This window comes from Schistocerca gregaria, chromosome 7, assembly GCF_023897955.1.
Source record: "Schistocerca gregaria isolate iqSchGreg1 chromosome 7, iqSchGreg1.2, whole genome shotgun sequence".
NCBI classification, from domain to species: Eukaryota; Metazoa; Arthropoda; class Insecta; order Orthoptera; family Acrididae; genus Schistocerca; species Schistocerca gregaria.
The window spans coordinates 234,700,383-234,718,334 of NC_064926.1; the positions used below are offsets into that span (position 1 = coordinate 234,700,383).

General features: G+C 40.6%; 1 protein-coding gene across 1 annotated transcript; it reads left to right on the forward strand.

Moving 5' to 3' along the window:
- The first annotated feature begins 347 nt into the window (after positions 1-347).
- LOC126281988 (myrosinase 1-like) lies at positions 348-17,849 on the forward strand. The gene is made up of 11 exons (XM_049981373.1): positions 348-502; positions 714-847; positions 2,765-2,899; positions 5,392-5,514; positions 5,593-5,773; positions 8,066-8,160; positions 8,329-8,476; positions 11,443-11,558; positions 14,560-14,694; positions 14,771-14,877; positions 17,556-17,849. Exons 1-11 carry the CDS (start codon positions 364-366, stop codon positions 17,683-17,685), a joined length of 1,443 nt encoding a protein of 480 aa, XP_049837330.1. The 5' UTR covers positions 348-363; the 3' UTR covers positions 17,686-17,849.
- Positions 17,850-17,952: the final 103 nt, after the last annotated feature.

A 17,952-nucleotide genomic window follows, 5' to 3' on the forward strand; every position in this document is an offset into this window, starting at 1 on the left:
AACTAAGCAATGAATGATTTATTTCCAGGTAATGAGTCACGACCTTTCTTTTTCTCAGTGTCAGCATTGCTAATGATCTGACTCACGCATTATCCAGACGAGAATAAATTAAACGTAACTGATAAGAAAGCCTGTGCTGATATCACTGTGTAATGCTCAACAAGGTGCTTCCGTACCTTTCCGATAACATTGGTAAGAACAGGCGCTATCCTTATAGAAACATGATGCTTAACGGACGATAACAGAACATTAACTGATTTTATCTATTTCCGGATTTACAAACAACTTGCGAAATTATAGCCTAACTGCACTATATATATGCACAGCTTGCAGCAGGTCGTACAAAGGCTCTGGACACTCTCAATGATGAGGCTGCTGATCACCTTTACGGCTGTGCTGGCCGTTGCTTCTGCGCAGAATGCCACCAACCAATTCCCGGCTTACTTCATGTTTGGAGCTGCAACAGCCGCGTATCAGGTCGAAGGAGCCTGGAATGAAGATGGTGGGTTCAGAAGCATTAAGTGTATTCCAAGTCAATTTAAAAAAAGTGTAAAAGAAAACTTATTCGAAAACGTGCCGTTATATTTAGCGTTTATAATAACGTGTGCGTTCAGCACGTTCCTTACTGTTGCTTATTCAAGTGAATAATAACTTCCATGACAATAGTTAATAGGTTAGACCATTTATTGTGACGTTCTTGCATCTGTGCACAGGCAAGGGAGAGAGCATTCAGGACTACATGTTCCACAACTATCCGGAATACATGGTAGGAGAAGACAACGGGGACGTCGCCTGCGATTCCTACCATCAGTACCTGCAAGATGTGGAGATGCTGAAAACGCTCAACGTAAGTACAATTTCTAACGGCAAGCTTATCAACTTTTTTTGCAGATTGCAACACCCCGTTCGTTCTCAAGATGTTGTCTCCTGATTTTATTCGAGATAAAATAAAGCTGGTGACTGAGTTACTTATTATTAGTACAGTACAAAGTATTCCGTATCTACAGAAATTGTGCTACCTGTTTCAGATTCATGTAGCGCTCTGTCGGGGACTGATTTTTCTCATCAAGCACTTTGGGTACGAAAATAAAATATTATGTACATTTCAGAAGCAGTTACAGCTTTTACGCTGTAGTAGACAACGTACGAGTACAACAAAGTAAAATACTTTCCTTAAAACGAAAACAAGAGGAGAGAAGATTGTCGTCAACGACTACGTAAATATTCATGGAAATAAGCATTGAAACAGATACGATGGCAAAGGAATTTGGTCGCGTACTTTCGAAACATAAAATTGTGCTCAAATTACTCTATTCAGGAAACTATGGAAAAGTGTTATGAAAACGGGATCAGAAGCCCTCGCGTCGCTTTTGTGAGTTAATGCTTTAACCAGTGCGCCATATTTCCTTTCTCCCAAGACTTTCAGAGACGTTCATGTTAGGTGCTGATATACAGAGATACAATATTCCTCTATTTCCCTGTAGGTCGGATATCAGTTGGTTACGTGTTAGATAAAGTGATGAATACTTGTGGAGTATATTGACATTATCGTGTTACTGTGGATTGTTATGGAATGGAAGACAAGGTAGTTGGGGAAATCGAATGGTGCCACGTAAAATTCTGGTTTCCATATTGTCGAGAGAGCGTACGAGCTTACGTTGCCAATGTTGTGAATCAGAAGAGCTGCAATTGCAGGATTTCAAAATGTTAAAAAAAACTTCCAGAAGAAACGAATTATAACTAGCTATTCATATTCGAAACGATGGAATTTAATCAATTTACTCGTTTTTAATGTTTATTTCGAATGACTATATTTCAATAATTTAGTACCCGTTTTCTTACCGGGGATTCTATGTAAGAAGAGTGGCGAGGAATTATAGTTACATTACTCCCTAAGGTATGTGCGTAGTCCTTAATTTTCGGTCTCCATAAAATCATCCATTTCATAATTAGAAGGTACCATTCTTGAATGTAACACAAGCTTCCTTATCGCTTGCCGGCCGGAGTGGCCGAGCGGTTCTAGGTGCTTCAGTCTGGAATCTCGCAACCGCCACGGTCACAGGTTCGAATCCTGCCTCGGGCATGAATGTGTGTGATGTCCTTAGGTTAGTTAGGTTTAAGTAGTACTAAGTTCTAGGGCACTGATGACCTCAGCTGTTAAGTTCCATAGTGCTCAGAGCCATTTGAATTTGAACCTTATCCCACCTTCGTATCACCGTCTGTTTCATAATCTCTGTTATGATTATTATATATTTCCAGAATGGTAAATAATTTTCAGGGTCATTGCATTAAATATTGTCTTTGATCACAAAAAGGCAGTGCGGTTCAAAGTTATATGTTCTCAATTTCTTGCCTTAGTCAACAAAAATATGTTTCAAATGGCTCTGAAACCGATGGGACTTAACTTCTGAGGTCATCAGTCTTCTAGAATTTAGAACTACTTGAACCTAACTAACGTAAGGACATCACAAACATCCATGCCCGAGGCAGGATTGGAACCTGCGACTGTAGCGGTCGCGCGGTTCCAGACCGTAGTGCCTAGAACCACTCAGCCACTCCGGGTGGCCAGTAAACAAACGGGAAAAATATTATCCATGCGTAACCATTCTACTGCACATTACTTATTCTTCTATTATGCTGGTTTAACAGGTTCTTTATCGTTTTAGATATGCCTTAGTGGGTTCAGCAGTAATCTGATAATAAAGTATCATCTGTCAATCCCGAGACACTTCTTTGCAACTATTAATACTTCGTTTTCTAACAGGCGGACATCTATCGATTTTCGATCGCCTGGTCACGTGTGTTGCCTAACGGGGACCTCGACTTCATCAACCAGGCTGGTATCGACTACTACAACAACCTCATCGACGCCTTGATCGCCAACGGAATTCAGCCTCTGGTAAGTGGAGAATGATAATTTTCGTGTACTCTTTCTCATACAGTGAACCTCTCTTCCATTTTCAAACGCTAATAAGCGGCATATAGTGTAATTACAATTGATACTGAGACAAAAAAAAAAGCTGCACGGATACTTTACAGCTATGTCAAAGTTAAGGCGAAACTATAGGCTGTCTATCTCACAAAATAAGTGGCCATATCCCATAGTCAGTCACCTATTTTGTAAATTGACTAATAAACTCAAATTTTCATTGATGTCATGGTTTTATACGAGATGAACAGCACAACCCACATTCACTGGCTCATGAGTGAAATTAACGGCAATTTCTTACAAAATACTCCGAGAAACGAGTCAGTCATGCGTGCCTTTCCCTGCATAGCGGATGTAGAGACCAAGGAGAACAGAAAGGGGATAGTGAGAAATTCAACCGTGCGACTGTACTTTACATTCCCTGTAAGTGAGCGTTCCATGTGGGTTAACAAAAAACAGTTGTCGACAGCAACCACCGAAGAAAGCGGTATCTAGATTGCCAATTGCGTCAGTGAGAGTGATATCAGAAAAGTAATTTCTGTGAATGTGCATACCTTCGTATGATAGCATGGAATGCTAGAGCTGCAGTTTTGTGCCCAAAGAATCTGAATGAATATTGTTCTTGACTGGATTAGTCTCAAGACTATTCCAGAACGGAAAAACAAACATAACAGACTGTCCGTACGTACTCTTCGGGAATTTGAGTAAACTTGTTCCATTTACTACTTTTTTAAAGTCTTTCCTAAGGTGTTTGGCGGTAAATAGTCATACAAATGAATCAGGAAAAAATACTACTCGTGACTGACTTCTTGCATCGGATTTGCATGGGCACCGTTTAGTACCTACGACGTCCGCCTCCGGTAGCTGTGTGGTCAGCGCGGCAGACTGTCAATCCAAAGGGCCCAGGTTCGATTCCTGGCTGGGTCGGAAATTTTCTCCGCTCAGCGACTGGGTGTTGTGTTGTCCTAATCGTCATCATTTCATCCCCATCGACGCGCAAGTCACCGATGTAGCGTCAAATCGAAAGACTTGCACCATGTGAGCGGTCTGCCCGACGAGAGGCCCTCGTCACACGATATTATCATTATTAATACCTACGACAGTACGATTTTCCCAGCGAAGGGGTAACAAATGATATGCGCAAACCTCCCTCGTCAGTCAGTCTATGTATCAGTGCGAAAAGCAGCACAATCCCAGCAGTTGTTCCTGATATTAACCGGTAACATACAAACGAAAGTGACATGGGGAACTTAAGTTCATAATATGTAGAGATAGAAAAAATTCGTGTATGCAAGGTGGTCAGAAACAAGCTGAAAAGCATGTAAGGGTGTTGCAGAGTAGGTTTTGCTGAGAAATAATTGTTACAGAAAAAAACACTACGTTGCACCATTTCAGAGTTAATTAGCATTAAATGTAGCCAGTTACGATATCGCTCGCAAACTCGAACGGCCCGGCGCATTTCCGTTGTTCTCATATCGTAGCTGATAGCGCACGAGACTTCTCAGCCTTCGGCTCTGGTTCGATTATTATTACCTTTTCAAGTCCAATGTTTCTATCGCTCTCTCTCTCGGTTTTAGGAAATCACACGAAGAACACGTTTGTCGACATCGTCCCTGGCGGTTCGATTGAATTCGCGACGCCAACAACCTGATTGGCTAACTTCAGTGCTAATTAACTCGGAAACAGAGCAACGAATCGAATTTTCTTCGTAAATTCATTTCTCACCACAACGTCCTCTGCAACATGCTTATAAGCTTTGTAGATTGCTTCTGTGTATAAATGATAACTGCACCGACAAAATTTCGGTCCCTGTTCGGGGGATATTTTGTGAGGAGTTTGGTATAAGAGCCCCTTCACTTCCACTGGCTCGCGGTAGACACGTTCAGAGTACCAGAGTACACGTCAGAGCACAATAGGGACAGGTAGAAAGGCGCGCGCGTTAACACGTCAAGAGCAGTTAAAGGGATAAGAAATAAAGCCACATTTGAATCAGTCTATCGCAAATCTATCATTCCTGCCAGTTATAAATATCTTGTACAAACCTTACGAGATGTGAAAACTTATTTCGCATATCAGATTATGTTTATCTGCAATTTATTAAACTCCTAGCATCCTTGCCTGTTTACAAATGTATAGATGCCTACGTTCTGCAAGGATTATGGATTTACATTCCTAGAAATTCCAATGAAGATAAGAACCTCATATTTAGAACGAGGACATAACCGTTTCTTATCAAAGATAATTCGTTCGAAGGTTACTATCATATCACATAGGAACCATCAATATCTCCAAACCACCAGCTACAAACTTTTAACAGACATCGTCAAAGAACTACCATCGTTCTTGTTTGGCAGAATTCCGCAGAAGGTGTAGGCATAATTACGTGAAGCTAATTACTTGACGAAAACATACGCTCTCTACATCGTTTCATGAAGTTTGAAATTGTTTTATGCCGTCTGTAGGTGACGATGTACCACTGGGACCTCCCTCAAGCACTGCAGTACATCGGAGGCTGGCCCAACGAGTTGCTGGTCGACTACTTCGTTGAATACGCCAGGTTACTCTTCCAAAACTTCGGAGATAGGGTAAGTTACAGTGCACTTGTAGCCTCGTTTTACAATCACTTTACCTGGCAGCATAACTGACTGTCTATTGTTGCACAGGTGAAATGGTGGATCACATTCAACGAGCCACATCAGTTCACGATGGGCTACGCTATGTTGGGAGTGGCACCGTCTCAACCAGCTCCGGGCATCGGCGACTACCTGTCGACACACACCGTCATCAAAGCTCACGCCAGGGTCTGGCACATGTACGATGAGGAGTTCAGAGCCACACAGAACGGTCAGTGCCACGGGACAGCATGAAAGTCACTTCTGATACATATGACTGTTTCAGTAGGTAAATATGTATGACGAGCCACTGACCACAGTCCACCGCGATACTTAATGGGGCTTTGTGCTGTTGCAAGAGATGATGTGATGAGGGAAGCGTGTACAATAACTGATCAAAATATCCGAACATCCCCATTTAATATGTAACTGAGCACTAAATGCCGTGAGGGAGACATACGGGCCAGTATAAAAGTATGTGAGGAGTATTGCATTTTCAGTAGAGAAGCAATAACAGCAGAATCGGTAGATCTGGAGAGCTCAGTGACTTCGAAGCTGAAGCAGGCATTCGATATCATCTAGGCACTGAATCCGTCAGGAACATTTCAACCCTTCTAACGTTGCCCATGACAACTGATGGTGATATGATTGTGAAGTGGAAACAGGCACGAACGACTACAGAAGAAATCTTGTTTGGATGGACTGGAATCGTAACGCTGCGGAGATTATTGTAAGAAATTGCATGAAATCAGTGGAAGTAATCAATAATGAGTTCCAAAGTGTTTCCAGCAGTCCAACTAGCAGTGTACCTGAGCGCAGAAAGTTTAAAATGGGGTACAGTAGTATAAAAGTTCCTCATTCATCTCTGTAGGCAATGCTAAGCGACTTTTTAAGTGGTGTAAAGAGTTAAGCCACCTGATGGAGCGTAACTGTAAACAAGTAACTAGGAGGGATGAACAGTGCGCTCAGATGGAAAGATTTCAATTTGGCGAATACCTGGAGAACATTACATGTCATGATATGTAATACTAACGGTAAGGTACAGATGGGGGTGTTTGTAGTGGTTAGCGTGTGGTTCCGCTGTTGTGCTCTAGCGAACACAGCATTGTGTAATCCTTACAGTAAAAAGAACTGTTCGGAAACGGTGACCGTACCAACATGACAATGAAACGTGTCATTAAGCAGCATCTGTGGTTCGTGGACAAGAACATGAAGTAACCTGCCCAAAGTTATCACCTGAACCCAATATGGGATCAGTTAGAAAATTTGCTTTGCACCATACCATGGTATCCTGCACTATCTTCCCTGATTCGGATTTTGAAGAAAAATGAGCTGCCATCGATACACATCAATAAAAGCGTCCCCGGAAAGGAGAGTTGAAGCCGTCATAAAGGCGAAGGCGGGACAATCCGTACATTAATATGAAGATACATATGGACCTATAATATAAGCGAAGCAGCGATGATTGAGGAATCTGTTTATCGATGATACTGTCTGAAAGTGGGGAAACCGCTGACATAGGTGACTTTGACAAGGAGCTGATTACTATTGCATCGCGTCTCGAAACAGTCGGAAAATGTGCAATTGTCGTGGAAAAAGGTTGAAGAACTGTGAAACACCGAGAAGGCGACAAGGTTTTGTATATCTTCCCACGAAGTTGACGTCACATACCTTTCAGTTCCGTATACCTTGGTAGACGGCTATCTGCGGCAATGTTGATGATTGAGTACAGTTCAAGTGTATCAGGGCAAAACGATTGGAGTGCATTGTTGTAAACAGGGTTGCAGAACAGAAGAACCCCATGGGTTCCAGTGTTGGCCTAGTGATATAGTCTATTACGACTGCTGGTGGTTGCTCGATCATCAAGATTGAAATGTGGACTAATGAAAACATATCACCTGGTCGGATGAATAACCTTTCTTCCTGCTCTAGGTCGATGTTAGTGTCTCATATGTCGTCAAACAGTGGAAAGGCTGTACAAAACATGCACCACACCACGCCCACGGACTGCTGGGCGATCGGTATGTTATGGACGACTTTCCCCTGCGCTTCCATCCAACTTGCGGGAGTAAACTTGTCCAAACTACTTATCTTCCACGTTTTGAATTTATATTTTTAAAAGGGCCGTTTCAATACGTAGTTGTGGGCACGAATATCAATGGTGGCTAATTTGCTCTTCTAAATTACGAACTTAACGTAAATAAGCTATATTCCCTGAGTTTACAAAAAAGAAATAAAATTCTTAGTGTAATACTTGTTGCCGAACTTTGTTTCACTTACCCCACAATAATTTCATACAAAGAAGTAAAAGTGTTGGCATCTATGGAAAGAAGTACACAAGATTTTTTCCGTGCTACAAATGAGGATGTAAGTCTGTCTGATATCAGAGAACTTTGGATAAAATGAAATTATACTTTCTGATCCATCAGTGTTATTTTGTGCACCAGTTTAATAACTATACACAATGACCTTTAGTAACATGATCTAATTTGTATGTACATGGATGTTTCGATATACTTTGCAGGTAGCGTGGGAATTACACTTAATATGGACTGGCCTGAACCAAAGACTAACTCGACAGAGGATGCAGAAGCAGCAGATAGAGCACGACAGTTTATGGTGGGTATTGCAGCTCTGACGTCAACCAGTTGTATCTACTGTAACTCTTCAGTGTAATGTTGATTTCTTAGAGGGTGTGTGTGACGTATAGTAATCACGTGAAGTAAAATGTGTATATGTAGAACATTGATGATTGAGAGAAAACTAACGTGTAATTGTATATTGCAGATGGGTATGTTCGCACACCCTATCTACAGTCAGGATGGGGATTATCCGGCTGTGGTGCGACAGCAGGTGGACGCCAATAGTGAGGCTGAGGGACGGCCCCGATCAAGGCTACCAACTTTCACACAGGAAGAGATCGAGTACATTAGGGGTGAGTAACCAAACTCACAGCAGTAGAAGTACATTGGGTTTCAACAAATGGGGGTGTTACACTTATTATGTGTTACCCAGCACAGCCACTTCATGAATGTTATATAAATAAATCATATGTTCGTCCATCTTAGATTCGTCAGTTCTAGCTATATTTTCTTAGTGAATCACGTCACAAGGCGAAAGTGAGCGACAGTGGATGATGAGTTTCGTGTGATTAGAAGTTCTTGGCACAGATCTTGCTAGTATTGTCCTGCAATCTATCAACCACAAGGGTGAAACTACAGGTTTTTAAAGCTACAAACGTACTGATTGTAATGGCCATATGTTTTCAACACTACCATTGTTCTTGAGATATTAAGAAAACCCATTTTTTTATTTCACTGGACAATGTAATTTTATTTGCAGTCAGCTTCATTGTGGGGAGTCAACTTTTGCCTGTGTAACCAGTTTCAGTACTAGGAGTACACGTATATGGCAGCTGCCTTTGGACATTGCCGATAGTTTAAGAAATATGAACTCCCGAGATGTATCATTAACTTCAAGGGAAAGTATGAGAAAAGATTATCTGTGGAAGAAGTAAATGTTAAAACTGGTCTTAGCTGATTAAAAAAAAGTGATATGACAGCAAATAAAGTAGTTTAGAATTAACTGACAACTGCTGACGCTCTGCGGGCATATACTTCAGTACTCCTGTAGTGGGGAACTGCTGTATTGTACCATGGTGATTACAGTGCGTAAAAAATGTTTCAGATGGCTCTATGCACTATGGGACTTAACATGTGAGGTCTTCAGACCCCTAGACATAGAACTACTTAAACCTAACTAAACTAAGGACATCACACATATCCATTTCTGAGGCAGGATTCGAACGGTGATCGTAGTAGCAGCGCTGTTCCGAACTGAAGCGCCTAGAACCACTCGGCCACAACGGCCGGATTCAGTGAGAACCTGAAAACAAACGCAAAACTGTCTTCACGACCTGACGATTTTCGAAATGATGATTAAAGCTTTATGATCACCCCATGTGTATGACGAAAATATTATTCCTCAACATATGAACTATTCAGTGTTACTCTTGCCTACGCCGCCAAGAGTGTAAGACAAGGAGTAAGTGTAAGGGTCCTCTTCTAAAGAAATATTGACAGTTCAACGGGATGAGGAGCCCGGAAGCAACACTGTTAGTTACACCTTAACAGAAAACTGCGCACTGTGTAGCAAGTAATGCGGTAAAAGCAGCTCCATTCCTATCAATTACAGAAAGCGCCTTGACTTTCTCCTCGTGAATTTGAAGACTGATTTACACTGAACATACGGGCATGTGTACGGTCTATTAACCAGACAATGTCTGGTACGGCCTATTAACCAGTCAATGACTGCTTAATAGGTCTTTATCTACCTCCTTACCGATTAATTGCATGAGCGTTCACTGAACGTCTGCAAAACAGACTCCCTCTTTTTTTTTTTTTTTTTTTTTTTTTTTAGCATCTGTGCACCATCTTTGAAAGTATGCATCAAGGGAACACTCTGTAGAAAACATTCTCACAGCACTGTGGTAGCAGCAGTACTAAAGCGTGGCCCGCATCTCGCTTCCCGCGCCCGGGCTCCCGGGTTCGATTCCCGGCGGGGTCAGGGATTTTCTCTGCCTCGTGATGGCTGGGTGTTGTGTAATGTCCTTAGGTTAGTTAGGTTTAAGTAGTTCTAAGTTCTAGGGGACTGATGACTGTAGATGTTAAGTCCCATACTGCTGAGAGCCATTTGAACCATTTGAACTAAAGCGTGTTGATGGGCTATATAGTCTAGGTACACGACGTGGTACTCTCATCAACATGCGAGTGGCGACGATGAAACTCAGTGAAGGTGGTACTAATAATGCTTCTTTCCTGTGGTTTGCCACAATTTCAAACCGAAGATATTTTACTCTAACGTGACAAGAATCTCAACAGAAAACAACGTCTACTGATTCGTGTTTCCGAGAAAATGAAGTGAACTATGTGCGAAGGCTGGATATCCCAAAGCCTCCACCAATACCCCTTCTGTGCTGCATATTTGCTCGCTCACATCACGACAACCACTTTCCACCTTTCGCAACGAAGAACTGAGACAAATAGCACAGTCAGTGCATACGCACTTTGTTGAAGTCATTCATCAAGGTTGAGCAGCGCGCTACCTTACACATAACTTCTGCTTTCAGACGTAATGGAAGTTGCTGTAAAGAAAAAAGAAAACGAAAGTGATGTGATTCTAAAAGATTTATGACAACATTAACGATTACATTTTTATTTTGTACGTCTTGGTATTCGATCTTCTTGTAACACATAACGACTGATTCTTGCAACAGAAGTGTTCTGTACCATTTCATGCATAGCGTTCACCAGGCGTTTATTCTAATATAGAAAAGATTTCTATTTGCTGTAAAGCTTCTTGAAAGATTTTAATTATTGATAAGCTATTTCTTTATAATAGGTGGTATCCAATGTTTTGATCATACACTCTCTTAAATACATACAAAATACAAATGTTGTCTGTAAGTTTTCGCTACCTGTTTTCTAATTCCATGGTTATAGGTGTATAATTGTTGATGATACAAAAGAGCTATTACACGATTGCCCTAGTTAAATATAAGGTAAGTTATTCATGATGAAACAGTGAACCGGACAAGACTTGTACTTCGATAGGCGCCTTTAGAGCGAAGTGAATTACCATTTGCACTTTCCGAGTCCATCTCAGGGAGCGACTGAAAGATTCAAATCGGCACCGGTTACTTCCTCATGTACTTGTCTTTATAACACACATTCAAGGAAATCATTATTCGTATTCAATTATTATATAATGGTCGTTACACAATGAAAGCATTCTTTACTTGATTGAGTGTCAAGCAAAACGTTACAAATTTGTTGGTAAGGCTAGACCTTTCATCTCGGTTTATCAGTTAAATGAAATCAGGTGAAACATACTTTGTTACAGGTTCGGCAGACTTTTTTGGGATGAATCACTATAACATGACTTTCGTGACGCCAGGTCTTACAGGCGAATCACCATCCAAAACGCGGGACACTGCTGTCATTAAATCGGATCCTGTGGTAAGCTGCAAGTACTGTTTGCACAGATGTGCAAGGGACCACAATGTGTTAGTGAAAAGACGTTTGAAAGCACCAGAGCGTTACAAATTGGCGATCGCAAAGGCAAGAAAACGGTGTTACCGCATTTGCTATTTCTCACAGCTCTAGCCAGCCAGGGCATAACGTTTTTGCGTTGAAACATTGCAGGGCGTGGGTGTAAACTGGAACAAAACATGTCTCAAACCCTGGTAAGCTGCCGTTTACTTCCTAATAATAAAAAGCCATTTTTCTGGTAGAAGGTATTCTAAGATTCTGTGCAGACTTTCATAACTGGGTTTCATCGATAATTTCTTTCCAACCATGTCATTAAAAATGCGCAGTACGTGACATAGAACCAGACTCAACATGTTGACGTAGCATTAATTAATTTATTTTTAATTTTACTGTTTTGTGAATCTCCACAGTAGATAAAAATTTAATTGAAGTTTCCAGTATTTAAGCTTTTGGGAAAAGGCTGAAGTTATTGTTATTATTATTATTTTTATTATTATTATTATGATCTCAAAGGTAGGTTACGAGATTTTTTAGTTTTGTCAATGTCATTCTTGTTAAATATGTACATTTCAGAAACTGAACAACTTCACAATAAGTTCATTTGTTAACCTAATAATGAAAATATATATTTAGAAGTTGTCTTCTTTCTTTCTCGTTCTCTTTTTCTCACAGTCGAAGTTTTACAAGTTTTGTAGGTTAATATCGTCTTTTCCGATTTTAATAAATGTCTTGTTTAGACTAAATACAACTTATCACAGCCACGAAAGATGTTATTAACATATTTAACTTTCAAACGGTTATGTATTGACCACTGATTCTCACATACAGAAATGAATTAAGCTGAGCACATGTGTAGCTTTATGATTTTCTCAGAAGAGACAGTGGGTTACAGCCATTTTAGAATTAACGGATGTGCAACAAAAAATTTATGCTACTCCACATATATAGTTGGCTGATAACACAGAACTAAAAATTCAAAAGAAGAATCACAAATAGCACTATTGATAGTTTAAAAACTATTGATGGCAGGGTTTTTGTATAAAAATATACTTTAATACATCTATATGCGGCCACTAGTGAATGATTCAACTTTTTCGTAAATCGATCGAACTGAGTGGTCTCTGTAATTCAAACCATGGATTTACTTGTACTTAATAATCTATGCAAATACAAGCCAATGCAAAGAACTGTTTATAAATCAGTAAAATGATTAAAAAAGTAAATAATTGATGAATTTGTTGAAGGAGCTATTGACTAGATTCAAGTATTTATGTAGGTGGATTATAAACAAGATAATTTACCTTACTTCGAAATAATATCTTCAGTGGCAGTAGTGTAATATTAGTTTTTTTAATATTTGGTAAATGTCCCGTAACTCTGAAAGAAAGAATGACAGAGTAAATAACGAAACTGGAAACAAACTATTTTACTACTAATTTTTGTCACTACACAATAAATTCCACTGTACACAGTATTATATCTAAAAGAATTATTTGCATATAGCAATCTTAACACGAAATTTGACACCAACCTCGTTTTACAACTTACACTGACAATTACATTAATGGAAATTGGATGTTCGTTTCCAGTGTGCCTTAAGTATCCTGAAGCACAATCTCACACAAATAACAAAGACTCAGGGAGCATATGTAAAAGAGCTAGTACCATTTGAAAAGAACTAAAAGATAGCAACAACTGTAGCTAATGATCTGAATAAAAATACAACAAATAATCCTTGAGTAATGTAATAATCTGATAAAGCCTAATTATTTAGCATCATTTGTATAAAAGACAGATGCAAGCATAATAAAGAAAATGTTAATATCAATAACTGTAATACGAAACCTGGGAGTACTTGAGTCCCACATACTATTATACAAATTATAAATACACGAATATAACGATTTTCGTCAAAAAGGGCAAAGACGATGGTCGAGTTGCTGCCAAGTGACCACAGCCTGACAGATGGGTGTTAGCTAGGCAACGCCAGCAGTCTTGTACACCCCTTCCTGCTAAAATTATTTGTTATGTACCACACCAGGCAAAGGTTGGCGGCTGAAAACGGTAACGAGTGATACTAAAAAAAAAAAGAGATATTTGGAGCGACGAAATATAGTGTTGCACTGATTGGTAACGCACGGGCGCACAGTAGCGCTCAGATTGGAAGTAGGCGTCTCAAGTCCAATTTGAAGATGCAAAATTCTGAGCCAGTATTTGGCTACTATGAAGACGAAAGGTGATGGCGTAAATTCATGACCAGGAGACATTGCATCACTGTGATGGATTATATTCCAACTCACATTGCAGTGCCTCTTGGAGTGAGGGAACGTAAACTGCTGATGGTAACACGTCCGTAAGATGGGAAGATCCGTTCAACAACCACATGTTGATTTTAGAGAGAAGCAGTGTACGCTTGCATCGTGTTTCAGTTTCCGGCTTCGTTTTATAGGGATCAACATAAACACAACACTACACTACAAAACTATGTGTCACTGTCGTGCTCAAAACAATTGATACTTCAAAACAGGCCTGAAGAAGGGAACGGCAGATGACATCCACTAGCGACTTATTCAGAACGTCAATTTGGAATTCTCGGCTCTTTTCCCAAGTCTCATTACTTTAGTAGAGTACTAACATTGACTTTCTTGCTGAGACATATCACTGTGCACACATGTTGTACACAATATGGTTATGGGAGGGACTGAGAAAGGAAATCTATTGGAATTACTACATTGTATTAATACTTTTAAGTAAGTGCGATAAATTACTTTGATTTTAAACTGTGGACAGATCTAGTGCTTTTTTCTGTTCAAATAGATAACTGTAATAATTTGATGGAAACAATACAGCCATACCAGATTGTTACTAGTGTGGGATAACTGCCAACAAACTGTATATTATATCTGAGCATCTTGCATAAATAAGTGGAAATAAGAATAATTTCTGTAATAAGTATCTTAACTTTCAGCGCCTTCCTTGGGGTCTGCGGAAGCAACTTAACTGGGTGGCCACTCAGTATCCAGGATATCCTATCATTATAACAGAAAACGGTCGCTTGAATTTTGGAGGACGGAATGATACTGACCGCATCGAATACTATACTGTAAGTAGTAATTTCCACACAATTACAGTAACCATTTCATTACCTGCAACGTACTGTATTGGTGTATCATTTCCAGCAATACCTCGGAGCTATGCTAGAGGCGATAAACACTGACGGTGTTCCGGTTATCGGATACACTGCGTGGAGTCTCATAGACACTATCGAATGGAACTATGGATTCACGTGAGTAATTGTAATACTTTCATGTGTTAATTGACATAATACAGATAAAACTTCAATATATTTACTTGTCAATAGAACAACACGTAACTGTGCGAGCTTAGTACAACGTATTGTCAAGTTGATTACTCTGAAATTTTATACAAGGCTTCACTTCGTTAAAGGGAGTTGACAAGGACTGAAAACAGAGAAAGAAAAAGACAGACAGCCAGAGACAGATAGATAGATAGTGAGTGAGTGAGAGAGAGAGAGAGAGAGAGAGAGAGAGAGAGAGAGAGAGAGAGAGAGGACAGCGGTGATATGTGCTCAGCAGGGTGGTTTCAAGTACCATGAGTTGGAAGATTGACTAACCTGACTAACTTACCAAGCGAAATACTATCTGGTCTCTACAAAGTGAATGAAAAATCTACTTTATCAAGATCGTACTCTAAAACGTCCAACTCCATCACATATACTTTTCAACCTAACGATGCAACAGTTTCGAGACCGGGTACCTTCACCCACCGTCAGCAGGCGTGGCTGATGCGCTCGTAGGAGACACCAAGCACACGAACTGGAAGAATCTATAATACATCACATTGAAGAGAACACCTTAGAAGGTACACGATCGACTTATTTGGCTATTAATGAGTGGAACTGCAAAAAAAGTTATGTACTGGGTCATGTTTAATCAGTTACTTGTCAAAGTGATCACATTACAAACATGTTTTGACAACGTTATACCACAGAAGCACTACGTTAACGGACATGGGTTTTAATTAAGATTATTATTTACGCACTCCCCTCTATAAGCCTTAGAAGTGAATAACGAAAATTTCCGAGAACTCTGTGTATGCATATTGCAATCCCGTGATTGTTGTCACTTCATTGTATATGTTAAGTCAGTGATAGGATCAGTAGTTAGAATAATTCTGTCCACGTATACCTAATCCATGCTACCATTTACAACAATTTCCATATATACTTTGCATGGTAATCTGAGATTCAGTGTGAAGAAATATGGGTTGAACATAAATAAATCCTCAAACTGCAGGGACGGACTCCTGTCTTCAAATGGGGGAACAGATGTCCTATTAACATATGTAAGCAAATACATCGTCGCCACAGTGGATTGCGCTGACGAATCAAAGTTCCTATGACCAAGTGCCGTCTGCTCCTTGTGTATTGCAGGCTATGTGTTTGACGCTGCCTACTGTAAGCAGCCGAATAGTCCGATATTACAGGCAGGAAGAAGCCGAGATTATGTCTGCGTACCAAAACAAGTATCCTCACAGATACCAAATTCGTCACACAACATTTCGAGCCCTTATTGGGCGATTGTGTGATCACGTCTCCTTTCAAACAGGTGAACGCGCAGGGAGACGGCGGACTGTCCATACACCAAATTTGGAGGACCCGATTTTACAGGATACTAACACGAACTCTAATACAAATCCTGGAGTATGGCACGCCAACGTTGTGTGAGCCAAAGTAAGATTATGTCTACCCTGAATGACAACCACTAATATCCCTATGATATGCAACGGGTGCAAGGGTTATCAACAGCAGATATCGCTCAATGGGAAGAATTTTATAGATGGTTTTCGCACGAGACAATCACAGTTATGAGTTTTCTTTCATCAGTGATCTTCACCAATGAAGCAACCTTACCAGAACTGGCCGCATTAGTATGCATAATCGTCATTTGACGGCTACAGACCATTCTTGGGATATGCTTCAGGCATCCCATCAGCATCGGTTCAGCACCACTGTGTGGGCAGGCATCCATGGCAATCACGTACTTGGATCGGTTTTTATTCCATGACGTCTCGACGGAGGAACGTATGTGGACTTCCTGCGGAATACTCTGCCTGGGCTTGAGAATCTGCCTTTGCCAACATGGCAGGTTACGTGACAAGCACCACCCCAGTTCGCCGACACCTTAACAACAGATTCCCCAGACGTCGTATGGAACGCGAAGGCCCTGTAGCATGGCCTGCTAGATCACCAGACTTAAGCTCCCTGCATTTTTGCCGCTGGGTGTATTTGAAAAGCGTTGTGCATGCTGAACCAATTCCTGATATGCAGACCCTTAAACAGCAAGTTCACGACGCCTGTGACGCTATTCGGAGAGATGCTGGAACTTGAGAAACAGTGCGGCAGTCCAGGATGCAATATGTGAACGCGTACATTGCGTAACATGGAGCCGACTTTCAACATCTGTCAGAACGTGGATGCGATGTTGTTCTGCACTGTGTTTCGGGACGATTTGTTGTTTCATGCACACCGCGCATTGACGATCAAATGTTTAGAGGACCTTTTTAATCCATTACCAGTCAGGAAACGGTGCCTGCATTTTGTCGCTTCATCCTGCATATGATAGTGGAAATCTGTTCAGTAAGCTACCGTATTCGTAAGGTAAGACATTTGAAACCCAAAAGTCGCTAAAATGAATCGATATCTGTCGTTGCTATGTAGTGACTGAATATGTGGAATGCCGAAAAGCAAAGCCAAGGATGACACAAAATCGAATAATATTCGTACTTACTGTCTAGTTCAGTGTAACATAACCACTTGTACTGGCTGCTACTGTCATGTAATGATTTTCGCATCCCACATAAGTGATTGTCTCATGTTTTCACGTAAGCATCGCTGTATCATTACATTTGAATGAATAAAAACTTTCACATTTATTTATACAGGGTTACGTACGGGCTGTGCGAGGTGGACAAAACCAGTCCAAACAAGACGAGGACACCCAAGGAATCGGCTGCCTTCATGTCAGAAGTGTTCCGCACCAAGCAGCTGCCTAGCCAGTACAATCTGTATTAGATGGCGCGGTCACCACACGAGCCACATCATAGTATGTCAACGTAATGTTTAATGAAATCAGTTACCAAACACAATGCAGTTACATTTAGCAATGGTTGTGAATGTAGCTACGTCGACATGCTACCTATGTAAACAAGTTTCTAAAAATAAACGTCTTACTTTGATATCGTGTTTCTCTTCACTTCAGAAGGTACAGGAGCTAGTTGTACTCTCACAGTCTCATTTGAAGCACAAAATAAATGGGCGTTAACATCATGCTGGTCGCAA

Excerpts from the sequence above, each read along its gene's own strand:
- LOC126281988 (XM_049981373.1), top strand. The coding sequence starts at position 364 with ATGATGAGGCTGCTGATCACCTTTACGGCTGTGCTGGCCGTTGCTTCT. Across the intron at positions 848-2,764 it reads AGATGCTGAAAACGCTCAAC|GCGGACATCTATCGATTTTC; the intron begins GTAAGTACAATT and ends GTTTTCTAACAG. Across the intron at positions 8,477-11,442 it reads AGAGATCGAGTACATTAGGG|GTTCGGCAGACTTTTTTGGG; the intron begins GTGAGTAACCAA and ends ACTTTGTTACAG.